An 18,010-nucleotide genomic window follows, 5' to 3' on the forward strand; every position below is an offset into this window, starting at 1 on the left:
TTTCCGCCGGGTCCAAAGCAGCTTATTGGGACATTTGGGGTGCCTGGTTACCCTGAACATCACATTCTAATTACTATTGACAAGGATGCAGTCCAAACCTCCCTAATCCCTCCGGATTGATGGTTCAGGTTAGGGAAAGAGGGGTTTAACAGAAAACCTCCACGGGGTCAGGCTTTAATCTTTCACCACATCCTGCTGGGCATTTTCCTCCCCTAACCTCAACTGTTTTGTCTATTGTGAACAAGTGGAACAGGAGGAAGTTAACACTGGCAGTCCAGGGGATGCACAATGATGAAGATGGACCTAGCAAGAAGAGTGAGAGCAGTCTGTAAACTTTTAATTTCATTCTTTCATTTTTCAAATATTAGGTGACACATAGGTCCTTCAATTCTGTTGAGAGAATGATTGAAGTTTATGCTGAAGATTCTCAGAATTAGCAGAATTAGCCAAAAGTAATACTTGAATGTCTAATGAAAGAATAGCATTGTACTATTATATATTTATTTAAATCAAATAACCTTTTGAGAAGAGATTAGGATTATGTTCAATGATCAGGAATGATTAAGGCAACTGTATTAGAAGCATGACAGTAGTGTATTGACAGTATTTGGGAGGAATTCTTCTGCAGTTTTTCAACACTGATTGATTGATTTTTGTAGATAAAATGTATTTAAAACAGCACACATTAGAAAAATGGATTATGGAGAATGATGGATCAAGCAAATTCTGCAAAAGCTTTTCCACCCATCGCGTGTTGCAGCATTTTATCAGCTGTATGTCTGGAATTCCGCTAGTTCTGAACTATTCGTGATTGGTAAAAGTTCACTACTAGCAGAACTCGGATTTACACCTGAATGCCAACGGAAGCCCAGGCTCATGTCACAGTCTGGTCTTCAATAAATGATATTCGTCATCTGGTATTTCCCTTTTCAGATTTTGTTTTTGCATTTCTTTAGGCCTGAAATGTACACTTAATAAAAGTGAACAGGCTTTGCTGATGAAAATGATGTTAAATTAACAAGGCCGAATGTTTGTTCAAACTGTGCCTTGTTTTTTATCATCATTTTTTTTTTGTAAAAATGTAATATGCATTTTGTTTAGAAACATGGTTAGTTGTAGCACCATGAAGTTTTTGCTAATTTCTGCCTTCTTTTCTGCAGCAGAGTTTTCATCTGAGAGAAATTGAAAGTTTGTATTTATTTACAGCGCTGGAAATAAGACTTCAAGTAAGTTTTACAAATGCAAAAAAAAAGATTACTTTTTAATTTAATTACAAATGTATTTTTAGTATGTCATGCTATCAGCACTGTACATGTTAGAATTTGCTGCATTTTAGATGTATACCTCTATACCCTGCTGAAAAGCAGCACAGCCCAGCAAGCTTTTTATGGTGGTCTAAGCTGGTCTAGTGCTGGTGTGGTTCTGGTTTAACTCTTCACCCCAGCATGGTCATGCAGGTCGACCAGTATACCAGCCTCAAAAGTCAACATATGCTGGTTTTGGTGGTGATCACTCTATATCAATTTCCATTGCTGCTGACAAGCACACCAGCATCCAAATATATGCCAGTTTTGCTGGTGACCAGCCATGCTGATCTATGCTGGTTTTTCCTAGCAGAATAAACATACCTTTATAGCATTAATAGCATTAATTATGCATTTAATCAATCAAAAATACTGAGATATGAGTAGAGTTTACGTGTTAGAGTTAGATGTGGTAAACGGGATTTATATGTTTTAATGGGTTTTTATGTTTCTCTTGTCTGAATGCCATGATGACAAAGAACAATGCAGTGACTAACTAAGCAGATTCATGTGTAACTGCAACTCCTCCTTCTGTTGCTGCCCCCTAGTGTTTAGGACATGTAATGGTGAAGGAGAAGCAGCAGCTGAACAAGGCCCTGGCAATATTTAAAGGGGCACTGCAGCCAAAAAGAAAAATTTAAACCAATGAAACATCTGTTGTTTGCCTACATATCTACTTGCCTCTTACAGTGGTACCACAGTAGTTTTAGTAGTGAGATTATCTGGTTTAAAGACTAGGAAAGCCTTCTTGGTAATGTTTTCTGAAAGTGGGAGAAACTTTTGAAAAACTACAAGTACTTTAGGACTGATACTTGCGGGCAGGCTTTATTATTTATTTGTCTCTACATAAGTGGTATATCAGATGATTTCTTTATTGCATTGGGAATACCCATTGACTGATATAACACACTGGTGTAATATGCTGTGTAATGTAGTGAGAAAATGAACAAAAACACAAAAAGGATACAAAACCATGAATTCTGTCAAAGTAATGAGGCTGAGGGATACATCATGACATTCTGCATGACAGAAAATATGTGTTAAATGCTAGTTTTCAGCCTAAATGACCATCACTCTTAATCACCCTGTTTTGGTTCAATCTCAAATCTGTCTGCATTGATGATTTTGATTGTGATTTCTGACTGTTTGTATTGGTTTTCAGTCTGCAACCAAAGGGAACGATGAGTGTTAAACCTTCACAAGGATGGTGATCCAGAGCTTTAGTGCCTCGGTTATAAATTATAAAGGGAATGCCACTGGGCCTTGGGTCCATCCCAAAGACCTTGGTCAACTAACAATCTGTTGTACATCTTGGAAAGTGGAGCCAGTGTCCAGATGACCAGAGCAAACATGTCATGAAGAGATATGGTGCTGTATATGTTTGAAGTAGTAAATGATGCCAACCTCTTCCCTAAATGTACTAATTTTGTAATCATTGCCAAAATAGCTCTTTTCAAAGTAGTTTCAGCCTGGTGTGATTCATGTCAAGGTTTATTATAGATAATGCAGATGACACTTATTAAATCTATATCTAACTCCACCTAAGGAAATGCACACAAACTTTGCACACATTCACACCACATTTTCTTTCATACTTTGCCTTTATTGTAAATGTTTTTTTTTCTTTTTTTTCATAAAACCATGCACTTGTACTATATTTTGAAACAATGCCATTAAAAGTAAAAATAAAATCCTACTTGATATGTATTCATTATTTACATTGCAAAAAAAAAAAAATCTTCACCAAAGTCATCATATGAACCGAAGACATTTCACAGGACAACAGAGCTCCATGACTTCTGTCACTGAACTACAAAATTACCTTTACCTTTGGGTAAGTCAGAAGAGAAATGCTGAAATTTTGGAATTTTCTCTGTAAATAAGCAACACAAGGTAATACAATGGCTACATATGTGAATGTGTGTGTGTGTATCTGATTACTAGAAATGATATTCTTCATTTACAGCCACAGAAACACACTCTTTCTGCAGACATCTTCTGAACAACCCAAAAATGTAATAATGCTGCGGATAAAAGCTGCAGGTCTGTGTGATTCTCCGTTTATTTCTCTGGTCCTACAGAAGACACCTGGGTCACCTGAGATGAAGTGGAGGCATCTTCATCATCTCCAAACGGATTCTTACCACAGAAAATCATCTTCATCATGCAGGAGCGGAACTGGAGTTCAAACACATAAGAGATTTATAACGTAGGAAATTTTAGACACATAGTTTCAGCGATGGTTCACACAATACTAGAAAAAAACCTTAATTGTTCTATATAGAACCATGGACACTCGAAGAACCATTTGCATGCATTAATGCATAAACCCTTGAAGAACCATCATTTTTAACAGTGTAGGACCTCAAAGTTTAATGTGAAATGCTCTGTTCTAGAGAAAAAAAAGAGTCAGGATTGTTCAGAGTGATAGTGACAGGAACTAGAAGCCCGAAGTGTTTCATGTAAAAGCTATCTCGCAGAAATCACTGCATGCAGTGGCTACAAATATGCTGCCTGATGCCTGACACATTGCGTTTTGTAATTTTAAGGTAAGGTTCAGGCCTAAAACATGTACTTTTTAATTCATTCCTAGTAGAGAGGTACATGCAGCATGTTGCTAGGCAAAAAAGTACCCAAGAAAATATATAATATATAAAATATATATTATATAAAAATTCAAAAAACACGAGTAGTTCACTAGTTGTTTTGGATAGTGAATAAAATAGATATATTTGCATTGTAGACAATTTACAAGACAAAATTCTTGTTTTCTCACAAAGTAGACTTTGATCAATTTATAGTGAGTTTTGCATGCTTCTGAAACATTCTATGAGTTTTGATTACATTGTTAGTAATGGGAACCAGACATTTGAATAATTTAGTGCCTTTACCTCACAGAATGTTATTACATTAAATAGCTTTGAATATGCTGTCTGATGCCTGAGACTTTTTTCCAACTGTTTTGAGATAAAGTTTTGGCCAAAAACGTATTTTTAAAAATCAAATAATAGATTGACCACTATTTCACCATTATCAACATTACATGTAAAAACCCAGAAGGAATATATAGGTTTACTGGTGGTTTTGGATAGTAAATAAAATTTGTGTTGTAGACATTGTGATTCCTGGTTCCTATCACCACCATTGTGAAAAAAACAGTAGGTTTCTCTACAATGAATCATTTCATATCAAACCACTCTGAATGACTTTGTTTACATTTCAATTATGAAATTATGCCAAAATCTACAAAAATCAGTGGAATTTCCCTATAAAGGATGGTGCATTGGAAGCTTCTTTAAGGAACTAAAAGTGGTTCTTCTATGCTACTGCTCAGAAACTTGGCACTTTTATTTTAAATTGTGCTTTATTTATTTTAAAATACAATTTGTGGCTGCCTCACCTGTTTGTTCATGAAGACGTAAATGATGGGGTTGTAGACCGTAGAAGATTTTGAAAAGCAGGACGGTATGGTGCCCATCCGCAGGTCAAATGTCTGGCCACGGTTGAACACCACCCACAGGGCGAAGGAGGCGTATGGCAGCCAGCAAACCAGAAAACCCAAAACCATCACCACCACCATTTTCGTCACCTCTCTCTCAGCTTTCTGTGTGGAGGCCGAGTCAGCCTGTGCTTTGGCTGCCTAATGGACATACAGAGGAACTGCTGAAATCACAGTATAAACACAAGCATTATCAGTTATACATCCTTAAAAGGCCATCTAAAGGACAACAGAGGAACTGCAAAAATACCACTGTGGTGCTGGGGGTACTAGAGGGCTTTAGTCAAGCACAATTTTGTGATTTCTCCTGCTCTGACACACCTACTAAACCTGGTAAGTATCTAATAAGTTGGATCAGGTGTGAATAGCAGAAAAAAAAAAAAAAAACATTAAACTGTCTGGACCAGAATTCATGACCTGCAGTGTAGACGACAGGCAAACTGTGTAAAAAAGGCAACAACAATATCTTAAAATATCTCTTAAATTCAACATTTCAATAACCCAAAACATTTCTACTAACACTAATCATAATCTCAACCCAAAATGTAAACATAAATGAATCTACAAATGAAAATGAGGATTAGGTTTAGGACCATAGTATAGGTTAGTCTCTGGTCCTAACACTAATCTTTATTCTAATTTTCATTTGTAGATATGCTATAAGGTACCATATTGATGATTTTCCTCAAAGCATTGTGTGTTAGAGTTAATATGTGGTTCTGGTCATATTAGCCCCTTAAAATCCCAGGCTGATAACATCCTAAGGCTTATTATTCAGTAACTGCAACTTAAATGCAAACTGGCTGAGCTATTCTTAGGTTATTTTTAAATTGGCCATTTAAAAATCTGTTTATGTGTTGCATTTGTTAGTGTCTCTGTGCTGTATTTCTTACTGATTTAAGTGTAAAGAGCAGCTGGGAGTAGCAGAAGAGGATGACAATGAAGGGGAAACCAAAGCAGAAACAGAAGAGGAACATGACATATGACTCATTGTTGTATTTGTTGTCAGTTGTGTACCAGTCTGGACCACAGGAGCACTGCAGACCCTCAGGAATGTACCTGCAGAAACAGATCAGACTGATAAAAATGGTCATATTACTTCAGCAACATTCATTTTTGTCAAAAAAAAAACGTCAAACTTCAATAAACACTATATTTATCATTTGTAATTGTAAAATATTTTTATTTTTTGTATATGAAAAAATCTAAGATGTTAAAGACAAATAGATTTTTTTCATAACTACAATAAATTGTAAAGTGACTACTACAAATTTTGTAACTATTATGATTACTCAGTACTCAGTATTTTGTAACTATTATGATTACTCAGCACTACTATTAATTATGCAGTAACTACTGTTACTTAGTAACAACTACTAATTATTCAATAATTACTATAAATTATGCAGTAACTACTATAAATTATTTGATAACTACTAAGAATGATTTGGTATTGACAATAAATTATTTAGTAACTACTATGAATCAGAGACATAGTTATGGGGGTCTATGCCCTCTCACTTGGTACCCCAGGTCTCAAACAAGGTCCTCCGATGACATTAAAATTGTTACACAGTGTAATCCAACTAGGGCTTTTACAGTACAGGATGAATCTGAAGATGCCACGTTCTTGATCTTTGGGCCTTTTCCCACCATGGCAATGCATACACGACTGCATGTTCGCATAATGTCACAGTTTTAAATCAACTTCGCAATTAAGGTATAGAACAACATGTTTCTTTTTTATGTCAGCATGTAACACAGCATTACCGTGCTCAAATGTTTCTGCTGATTGTGATGCTTATCTGAACTTTGCAGGCAACTATTTACAGGCCACTGCCCTGTGATGGACTGGCGACCTGTCCAGGGTGTATCCTGCCTTCCGCCCAATGACAGCTGGGATAGGCTCCAGCACCCCACCGCGACCCAGAAGGATAAGCGGTTTAGATGATGTATGTATGTATGTATTTACAGGCCAGCAATTTGACACACACACAAACACACACACTTTAGACTTTAGGGGGATTATTTTAAAATGTCACTAAATCGGTTTTTGCACTTTAGTAATCTCCCACTTTAGGTTACGGTAAATACTGTATATTTATTTAGAGATTTTCACGTCAATTGTTTGTGCTTAAAAAGACTGTATCCATAGTCAAAATGAATTTAGAGAACTGATGATAAAGGCACAGATGAAAGGACCCTGCCAACATGCTCATAGCTGTATTTTCAAACACAGTGCATACACTGTAAAACCTGATGAGTTAACTCAAATGATTTGAGGAAACTGATTACGTCAAATGTTTTAAGTTGAATAACATTTAAACTTAAGTAAATTGTACTAAATTCATTTGTTTTGTTGCTATTAAAATGATTGAGTATTTGGGTCTTTAAGTTTAAGCAGTTCTAACTCAAAATAATTAAGTCATTGTAAATGAAATTCACCAATAGGCTATCATTTTGACAAATTCATATTGTATTGCAGAAATATGATCATAGACATTTGTAACATGGTCTTGTCCACCTCAACCTTTTTAACTCCTTGGAACCACCAGTGGTTCCACAACGCACTTTGTCAAATTCTTTACTTCATAACTTTCATATTTCATAAGCTTCATTCAAAAGATATCATATGAGAGCTGTAACTGTCTTCTTTCCAGTCAAATAGATGGGTAATGTAATTTTAAAACTTTATAATAAAACAAGTTGAACTCAATTTTTTTTTTTTCTACTGAAAGTTGAACCATTTTTCTACAAATCTAAGCTACAAACTGGATCTCAGATGGTGTGATATGCACTGTAAAAATTATTTTTATAAAAAAATACAAAGAGCATCTAAGATTGTTTGCTTTCAGCAGTAAATTGTAAGCATATAGCATTATGTTTATGATCATAAAACACATTTTCTGTTAATTTGAGGGGAACTTTTACCAAAAAAAAAACGACAAGCATACGAGCGTTCGAACATAGGAGGTTGACGCCACTACAGACCACCTCTCCAAACATTGACAGTACAGTCCAGATGTAGTCTCTGTAGCATTAAGCCACAGCAGAACCACACTCAGTAGTGAAGTACTTAGGAACAGTTTCTCAACACTGATTTTTGATCAGTACTGATTGGCATGTGTCACTACAATTTATAAATCTCGTTGACACAAGGGAAGGTAGGCTGGGGAGAATGACAAGACACAGATAGTGAAGAGACATGCCCAATATGTAAATATATGGTACTAAGAGCCAATAGGAATGATGTGAGTTTTACTCAAGAAGGTTGCATTGACCAAACATTTATCAAGTAAAGAGTAGTTATTTAATAAGTTTATTCAACTCAAAGATCCTGTTTGAGTCTGAAATCATCAAAATAAAATTATGAAAAAAGCACGAAAGTCCAAATCATTTAAATGTAAACATGCTGTCTATCAGATTAAGCCACATAAATTTTCAACAGTCTTTAAAAACAACCCATTACTGGCCTGTTTGTATTTGCATGTAAAGTCAAGTTCAATAAAAATAGTAAATATAATACATTTGAATAAAGTTACCTTAACTCAAAATATGCTGAAAAAAAAGTCATACTCAAAATAACTGAGTTAATATCTCAATAATTCGTTTTTGAGTTAATTTGATTTTTTTCAGATTGTTACTCCAAATTTCTGTAGTATTTAAGTTGTATTAATTTAATTATTTCATTAAGATGTGCAGTGAGCTTTACAGTGTAGGAAACAGCATGAGTACAGATGAGACTGCTCACTCTGATAATGTTCCCTCAGCTCTTCTTTACCATTAATAAACAAGCTTTAGCTTGCAAGCTAGCAAGTAGCTTTGCGAGCCAGAGGGCTAAACAGCTGGATGGTTATCAACCTTAGCTGGTAGTGGCCATTAGCTAACGAAGTCAACTGTGTCAATATTTCTCAAATGCACTGAAGTGTGTATTAACAAATTTGTTTTCCTTTTCATTCGATTGAAGAGGGCATTGTTGCTCTATGTTAACCACATCTGCAGCACACCGTTCATCATCAGTTTAGCAACTTTTGGAAGAAACCAATGCCATTGGGAAATGGGGTGTGTGACTTTCTGAGGTAATGTCTATGACATAATTAGAAGAATTCATTTGACTCATAATGTAAAATGACCATAACTACATATTATAAAAAAAATATTTGTGTGCACTGCCTTCCGCTGTTCGCAGACTTGTCTAGCTGACATATCTAAACCACTGTCGACCCACACCGCGGTACCTGGCTATAGACCACTGTAGTCGTGCGTCATTCTGTAGTCCTCGTTATGCCCATATTAGGAACTCCTGGTCTAAGCCCCATTTCTCTGTGGCCAGAATGAATAGGGTTTTCGAAGAATCGCCTCTATTGCACACTGTGTTAAATAAAAATGTTCAGAACCTGATACATTTTGTCCTGTGTACATTTTTCTCCCGAATACTACTGGATCCTCAGAATTACGAGGTCGTGAAGAGCTATAATACTAATATTGCTACATGTGAGCTAAAGCTACTGCACATCAATTTGATGTCACTAAGCTACACGAAACTATGGCGGGCTGTGGTGGTGCTCTGACGAGTTGTGCTACCTTATCAAAATGTTCTACCGTAGCGCATAATTACAGGAATACCCGTAAATAAATTCTCTGGGTGGGATACTTTGATAGGCTAAAACTCCTTATCAAAAATACTACCCGTGTTAAAACTACAAGGCTGAATTTAGTTTCTTTTTTCGTAGCTTCTTGTTTGAATGTTCCCGTTCCACCTTAAATGGTGCAGTAGCTCTGACTAGCTATCACAAACATTAGCAAACAAGACAAAATACTGACCTGTTAGTTTGGTGAAACAGCAAAAATAATTTAATGTTACTCAGCTGTTAAGTGTAAACAGTGAAACCTCCTCATATTATGCCTTTCAACCTTCCATGAAGCTGAAGTCAGCTTCTTTTTCGCCGGCTGCTTGTTCGAATTTTCCTGTTCCACCTTAAATGGTGCAGCAGTTCAGAACATGACTGCTGCACCATTTAAGGTGGAACGGGAAAATTTGAACAAAAAGCTGGCGAATGTCCTGAGAAAATGTCCTCAGAAAAATGTTACCAGCATTAAAGTAATAATTAGGATATTTTGATAGCCTATATCAGTTTATCAGGGGGTCGACAGTGATATTAAGCTGAGTCTGTACTGGATTAGCCTGAGTGCAGGCATGTTTGTAGATCTTTTCAAAACAAGCTAAAAGGAAATATTTATCGTGTTTCAGTGAGCATCAGATGAAGAACAGAGAACTGCAGGGAAAGCTGCTGATTTCGTTCTTGCTTCTTTTCATCTGCCCTCAGTCTAAACATGGAAATGTACGCTGCCAAACCTGCTTAAGGAGGCCAGAGCCAGTTTATACAAGTTCTCTAAGGAGGCTGCCAGTCTAATGACGTGAATTCAGTGTGTAATAGCTTTAGCTTAAATGTAGCAATATTCATATTTCAACTATTTAACAACCTCGTAATTCAGATGATCCAGTGGTATTCGAGAGAAGAATGTTCACAGGACAAAACGTATCTGTTTCTGAACATTTTTATTTAACACGGGGTGCAATAGAGGCGATTTTTCGAAAACCCTATTCATTCTGGCCATGGAGAAATGGAGCTTAGATCCGGAGTTCCTAATATGGGCATAAGAGCGTGGCGCCGACCACAAAATGACAACAAGACTACAGTGGTCTATGCTTAGTTTCTTGAACTAGAAGGGGCTAAGGAGGCAGGGCTGCAAACCTCCCCTTCCATTAAGCTGTCACTGGCAGCTTTATGGAGTTAGTTTTGTGCCAAAATGTTTGAGAGAAGATCCTGATGTTTGAGAGAGGAATGCTCCCGTTTGAGAGGACAGCGCTGCTCTGAGCGCACAGCTAGTGAACTTGAATGCACTTGTCAGCATGAAGTGCGACAGATAAACACCTTCAGATTTGCTCAAATTGTTTTTTGATGACACCATTATACAAGATAAATATACAGGATTAACAAGATGAGCCTATGAAGACAAGCGCTATAAGAGAGTTAAGACTTTTCAATAGAACACTGTCAGACATTGTGAGCTACATTCAAAGAAACCTTGCTAACGTCAGCTTAGTTGACTTATGTTAAGCTATATATTTGCAGTTAGCTAACGTTAAGCCCTCTGGTAGGAAACCAATGACCTAGCTACCAATGTTAGTTAGATTAATACGTTATTATTTATGACAGAGTATAACTGATAAATCATTTCTATTCATTTGATACTACATAGAAAGCTATAAACCATCTAGCTAATGTCGAGGCTACTAGCACACTAGCCGACTCAATACCACAGCCACGAACGTACCTTAAACAATTGGCATAAAGCTGCTTAAGAAAAGACACCATGATTGGTGCGCTGACGGGAACCGCCCCCCGGCAGCTCTGATTGGCTGGAGTTTTGACACAAACGTTCAGACTTTTTACAGTGAGCAGATGTGAAAGTTGAGCGCGCGCTGTGGAGCTGAGAGCAGAAATGATTTGCGCGCACGTGCGAGTTTTGAAGGTGAAGAGCACGATTAAGCAAGTTTTCCACTTTGAATGAAAACCGGAGTGTTTTGCACATACAAGCTCTGAAAGGAAAATGCACTGTTGTGCAGATTTTAGTTTTGAATGAAACCACAGTGTTTTGTTGAGCAAATCCGAAGGTGTTTATCTGCCGCACTTCATGCTGACAAGCGCATTCAAGTTCAGTAGCTGCGCGCTCCGAGCAGCGCTGTCCTCTCAAACGGGAACATTCCTCGCGCAAACATCAGGATCTTCTCTCAAACATTTTGGCACAAACAGGAACAATCGTGCTTCCATTCAAATACTGCCTTCTTTCTTTCACTCAGCCAGGTGAGGTTTACTGCGCGCAGGCAGGCAAGGCCAGAGCTTTGAGTTTAGTCGCACTATCAAGCGATGTGTTTAGACACACTCGGAGACCAACTGCCAGCGGGGACACCGCTCTGCTCGACGAGGTTTGAATTGCTTCGGATTACAACCTATGTTTGTCCCGCTGTTCTGAGCTGCGCTGTCGCTGGCCAGAGGAATGCCATCAGCTGACGCGCACTACATGTAACGGTGCCAACACTGTTCCCAAAGCACCTGTTCTCTCAAGACATTATTTCATTATTATCATATCCTCAGCCCAGTCACAGAACTCATTCCAAAAGTGCAATGTTATCAAGCCCCCAGTATGGTGGGAAAATTATATTATATTATAAACACAACAAAAGACGTTGCATTAATATGCGCAAGAAAAAATCAAATATATATATATATATATACATGTGTGTGTGTGTATGTGTGTGTGTGTGTGTGTGTGTGTGTGTGTGTGTGTAATACACAACTCAGCCACAGGGGGTCTCCGTTACCCCACAAATGCTGCTAAACACGTCCAACTCGCTGTCCATGCAGCAGAGTGGCGCAGAGAGGACTGTTGTCATGGGTTACCACTTGCAGTTTCGAAAGCCCCGCATCCCCCACCCCCACTGCTTTTCCAGCGTGTTCTACAGTCGAGTGCCGCACAATGCTGCTTTTCTCAAGGTGGAGATAAAAATCTCCTTTGAACACATTTTCTATTGCCAATTTGCTTTTACGTAAGTTCAATGCTGTTTTGCTATGAAATAAAACTGATACTCTTTAGTTTTTACAAGGCATGATTTTTTGTCTTTCAAATAATCAACCATCTGCATAAATTTTCGGTGCATATGTTTTTATTTATTTTATTATAACAACCAAAACCCCAATGTTTTTCTTTTAAGTGAGCATTATTACTTTCGTTATTCATAATGCATGTTCATATGAAATATTTTGGCAATAAAAAGAGACTTGTAGCTACAGAAAAAAGACCAGTGACTATAGCCCAATAGCCAGACCCTAAATACACCCCTGGGCTAGCTCCAGTTCTGGAGAGACAGAGATGGCTGCTATGAACATATGCCATTTGTCATGTATGGATGGCTGAAAAAGTGAAGCAGTTTAAAAAAAAAAAATTGTAGATCGCCTGGTAGCTTACATTCAAGCAGTTTGTATGCCTATACAAATCAGCCTACCTATCACCTGGTAGTACGATTCAAGTCCAATAACCTCACCCCTGCTTTTAATCCCTGGGTTACCTTCTGTCTTTGTGGTGCTGTTGTGGACTCACATGACAACTGCTAGCTTCTGGTCAAATTTACACAGCAATATTCTCTAAAAGAAGGCAAGCCAGTGGTAGAAGTGGTTAGTAGATGACAGTATCCAGCCCCCTCGGTTGGTCAAAATAAGCACAGTGCGAGACGTCTGCCCGTCTGCTCTGCTACAATAACTTAGGACTTTTTGGCGTGTTTTTAATTCACAGTTAAAAACAGGAACATTTCCAGTGAAAGCTCCAGCACAGGCCACCAAAAATGTAGACTGTCCCTGGAATATGGGGACGTCTGGTCACCCTAGCACAGACTGTGTTTTCACCAGTTTCTCCTTTATTATTTGGAGCTGCTGGCAGTTTTTTATCTCTACATTACTTCCTCCTGGTGCTGAGAGGACAGCACAATTTAATCAGAACAGACAACACCACTGTAGTACCATACATAAACAGGCAAAGAGGTTCATTTCCTCTTTTGATGCTGTCTCATTTCCTTCTGAAGTGGTGTAGTCTTTGCCTACTGTAACTCAGGGCAACATGTGTGCCAGGTCATCTAAACCTAGGGACAGACCTCCTCTCCAGAGGAGGCCTCCAGCATGGGAATGGAGACTGGTTTGGCAGAGCCAATGTAGATCTCTTGGCATCCAGAGAAAATGTACATTGTCCTCTGTTTTTCTTTCTGGCAGACCACAGCACACCCCTGGGAGTGGATGCACTGGCACACCCATGGTCCCACACTCTGCTCTATGCATTTTCCCCAGTAGAGCATTGTGAGGAGGATGCAGTATGTAGAAATATTCAGTCTCCTTGCAGGAGATCCATGGGCTTCCTTTTGACAGGGATGTTCTGTCTCAGGCAGGCGGGTAAATAGTTCATCCCTGACCAGAGCTGTGGTGTCTCCATGCTTACCTGCTGGTTATCATGGTTGCCAACCTCACTATTGTGAGGGACATAATGCTTCCTAGCCAGTCCCCTCAACCTTTAACCAGGCCTCCCCTAACATGAAATTCTGGCTATAATTCTGCTATGAATCTTCAATAATAATTAAAATTATAAGGTTGATTTTGATGGCCAGCAGTTTGCCTTCTAATGTCGTTGCTACAGTTTAGTAGGGCTGCCTCTATAAGAGGCTTGTATGCATATAAATGAAACACATTTGAATTTTTGTTGTCAGGGGAGAGAGATTGTTCCCTTGTTTCATTGTTGATATTTTAATTTTCCTTCAGCAGTTATTAGAGCAAGTGCTCTCATTCTCGACAAAAAAGGTCTATATCAGCCTGTCACGTTGGGAGCACATCCCCTAGCTACATGTGTCATGAGAATTGTTCCATGCTTAAAAACTATAACTAGTCCCACGTACTCTTGTCCTTGAAGCCATATGTGGACCTCCCTTTGAGCTGCTGGAGTTTGTGGGCATGAAGTTTGTTTCATATAATATGCTTCTGCTCCTCACTTTAGCCTCTACAGAGTGTGTGGGTGATCTCTATGCACCATCAGTGTACCCTTCATGTACTCAGTTTGTGCCAGGTGATGCTATGTCTATGTCTTATAGCTTGCGAGATGATTTACTTCTCTGCTTCTCCATTTGCATCTGAGGATCAGCAAAGGCTGCACATGCTCTGCACTGTGTATATACATTAATCGTATTCAGGTTTTCTATATGTGTGACCAGCTGTCTGTCTTGTTTTGCCAACCCAGTCCGTGGCAGAGTCTAAACAGCATCTCTCCCACTGGGTTATGGAAGCTATTTCATTACCTTACAGAAGCAAGGGTCTGGAGTTACCTGAGCTCATTCCACAAGGGGAATGGCTACATCTTGAGCCTCTTTTGAGAGCATCCCCATAGGAGACATTTGCACTGCTGCCTCACCTCATATGTTACTGTGATTGCATTGCCTGGACTTGGTGGCCCCCTCAGTGGCTTATGCAGTTCTTTCTTTGGGGACTGAAATGCACTAGGGTGCTCTCCCTGTTCGGTGTCTGCTTTGCAGGGTGTGAATATATGTGCCATACGCTATGTGTTGTCCCAAGTGAATTGACTGATAGGGAATGCAAAAAAAAAAACAGTTCAACAGTTCCCTGAAAGAGAGAAACAAGGTACAACACAAGCTGCCCAACTTTACCATTAGCTCGGTGAAGAGTGGCATCTTGAACTGAGGAAAGAGGGGGTTATTGGGAGGGTCCTCATTACAATGTGTCATCTGCCTTACAGGAGTGATTAAAGGTGTCTTCAGGCAGACACAGGTTGCATTATTCCATACAGTATATGTTGTACATGAACACCATTGTAAAGAAAACAAAGTTTGATTCTGCAGGAAAAAAAAATTGCAGACATTCGCAACCATTCACCCTGGACATCTATGCCTAGTGTTGTCAGAGGTAAGACTCTCATTAGTTAGCCTTTACCTACTGTATACTGCAATTTTATTAAAGTGACTAGGCAGTTCTGGTTATAATACCTAGCTACACTGAAGTAGGCTTGTTGGTTGTCAGCCTCACTATAGTGATGTCTCTGGGACATAATGCTTCCAAGCCAGTTCCCTCTACCTGTAACCAGGCCTCTCCTAAGATCAAATTCTGGCTATGCTACTGCTATAAATCTTCAGTAATGATTTGATTTGAATTATTCAGTAACTACTATAAATTACTCAGTAACTACTACAAATTATTCAGTATCTACTATGAATTATTCAGTAACTACTATGAAACTCATTCTTTTTTTTCTAGACTGACCTGCTCCATCCAAACAGCGGTGGTGCTGAGGCGAGCAGAGAAAAGAACCAGGTGATTGCACAACCAATGATGGCATGAGTTCCCTTAAAGGAAAAGTTCCCCACAGGTTTACAAATGACCAGCCACCTCTCGAAGGCCACCACAGAGAGAGACCACAAGCTGACCATACCTACACAGAAAAAACACACAAAAGGCAAACATACAGTGAGCTACTGATCGTGAACCCTGTAGTGCCTTTGAGAAAATAAGAGTAAACAGCCGAGTATTTATAATTTCAACAGCAAAAACCTCCCAATGTATGTTCTCTTTCAGATTTTGGAAGAAATCATATGTTCATATATATATATATATATATATACGTATGCTGTGTGTATATATTCATATGCACTGGAAAAAATAGCATATACATTGAAATGCTTTCATTCAAATGTCAGATCATTTTCACATGAATAAATTATATCAACAGAATTTTGTATTTTAGTTGACTTACTTTTTCCAATTGTTTTGATGTATGTAATTTTATATTAATTGAATTATTAATTCAGTCAGCCATTTATTTCAGTGTGGAAAATGATACAGTGATATAGACAGCATGGCTATGCTAAACAGAGAATAACACACAGTACCTCCTAAGGTCGCAACAAATCCCTCGATTTTACATGCTGTGGGTCCGAACACGAAGTAGCGGTTGAGAAAGGAGACAAAGGCAGTGAAAGAGCCAACAGTGGACACCAGCAGGTTGGATATAGCCAGGTTTACAAGAATATAGTTGAGGTGTGATCGAAGCTTCTTGTATTGGATGGTGCAGACGATGGTGAGGGCATTGATGGAGGTTCCACCGACAAACAGGAAGAACATGAAGACCGCCATGCCCATGAAAATTCCTGTCCCTCCCAGGTGGTCCTGTGGGACCAGGAAGGGACTGAGGGCTGTGATGTTATTGGTGTCCAGTGGGATAGGGATGTAGAAATCCTCTGGTAACTCTTGCTGACGATTCTTCATTTTGCCTCCGTGAGAGCCCACCAAACACTAAACAGCAGTAAATTTTCGAAAAGGCTCTTACAATTTTATTTCTGTCCCTCTACACACAGCTACAGCATTGCTTAGGGATTGTGCAACATCTAAATGTTCTTCAGCCAGACTGTGAATGCAGGTTATTGTCTGAAATCTCTGTCCTACTTGATGTCCTAAGTGATCTTTTATAGGTCTCATAGGGCTGTTCCTGCTAATTACATGCTCACTGTCTCACACATACACACATGCATGTACATTGCAAATACACTTGTATTGTATAAGACACTCCACTTTTAATCTCCTTTCCAGTAGCAGAACCTGTCTAATTTGGATAATCCCATCCACTGAGCACTATGATTCGGTCTTAGCGCTGTTTGCTAATCTGCCAGACAATGCTGCTAAAGCGGCTAATCGCGTGTATTTGGCTTCTCTGTAATCCACTCCGGGGGAATTATCCCTCATCTTTGTGGCTCAGCCTGCTGCATGTTCCTGACTTTGGAAGAACCACAGAGATTTCCTTAACCAAGAAGGGGATTATTCTGATGATCTGCATTATATGAATCAGAATTGAATCAGGCTATATAAAAGCCCAGGCCATGCTACATCACTATTATTTATTACATGTAGCTTTTTGATAGCAGCATCATATCTTCATAACAACATTTGTGTAACACCTAAGCACCAGCGATCATTAATACTGAATAAGTATGAACATTCATTCTTCAGTTAAATGAAGCTGGGTGGCAAAACTTCTTGTGTTAAACCGACGATAGAAATATAAACAGCATTTCAGCTGAAATAAAATTTGCCTTTTTAGAATGCCTTTTAGAGGGGTAAACAATATGCTTATCAATAGCCTTATTTTTATCCTTAATCCTTTGCACTCCTCTCACAACTTTTTGTTTTGCAGTATCATGTCTAAATCTCGGGCGGCACGGTGGCGCAGTGGGTAGCGCTGTCGCCTCACAGCAAGAATGGCCTGGGTTCGATTCCCGGCCGGGCGACCAGGGTCATTTCTGTGTGGAGTTTGCATGTTCTCCCCGTGTCTGCGTGGGTGTCCTCCGGGTACTCCAGTTTCCTCCCCCAGTCCAAAAACATGCAGTCAGGCCGATTGGACGTGCTTAAATTGCCCCTAGGTGTGAGTGTGTGTGTGACTGTGTATGTCTGTCTGTCTGCCCTGCGATGGACTGGCGACCTGTCCAGGGTGTATCCTGCCTTCCGCCCAATGACAGCTGGGATAGGCTCCAGCACCCCACCGCGACCCAGTAGGATAAGCGGTTTAGATGATGTATGTATGTCTAAATCTCAATTAGAAATAAGAG

At 39.0% G+C, this 18,010-nt stretch overlaps 1 protein-coding gene across 1 annotated transcript; it reads right to left on the bottom strand.

Moving 5' to 3' along the window:
• Positions 1 to 3,364: 3,364 nt before the first annotated feature.
• Positions 3,365 to 16,676, bottom strand: opn1sw2 (opsin 1 (cone pigments), short-wave-sensitive 2). The gene is made up of 5 exons (XM_036560110.1): positions 16,301 to 16,676; positions 15,675 to 15,843; positions 5,697 to 5,862; positions 4,705 to 4,944; positions 3,365 to 3,482 (listed from the first exon to the last, which is right to left on the bottom strand). Exons 1-5 carry the CDS (start codon positions 16,674 to 16,676, stop codon positions 3,366 to 3,368), a joined length of 1,068 nt encoding a protein of 355 aa, XP_036416003.1. The 3' UTR covers position 3,365.
• Between the last annotated feature and the right edge of the window lie 1,334 nt (positions 16,677 to 18,010).

The sequence above is a fragment of the Colossoma macropomum genome, unplaced genomic scaffold (assembly GCF_904425465.1).
Source record: "Colossoma macropomum unplaced genomic scaffold, Colossoma_macropomum, whole genome shotgun sequence".
NCBI classification, from domain to species: Eukaryota; Metazoa; Chordata; class Actinopteri; order Characiformes; family Serrasalmidae; genus Colossoma; species Colossoma macropomum.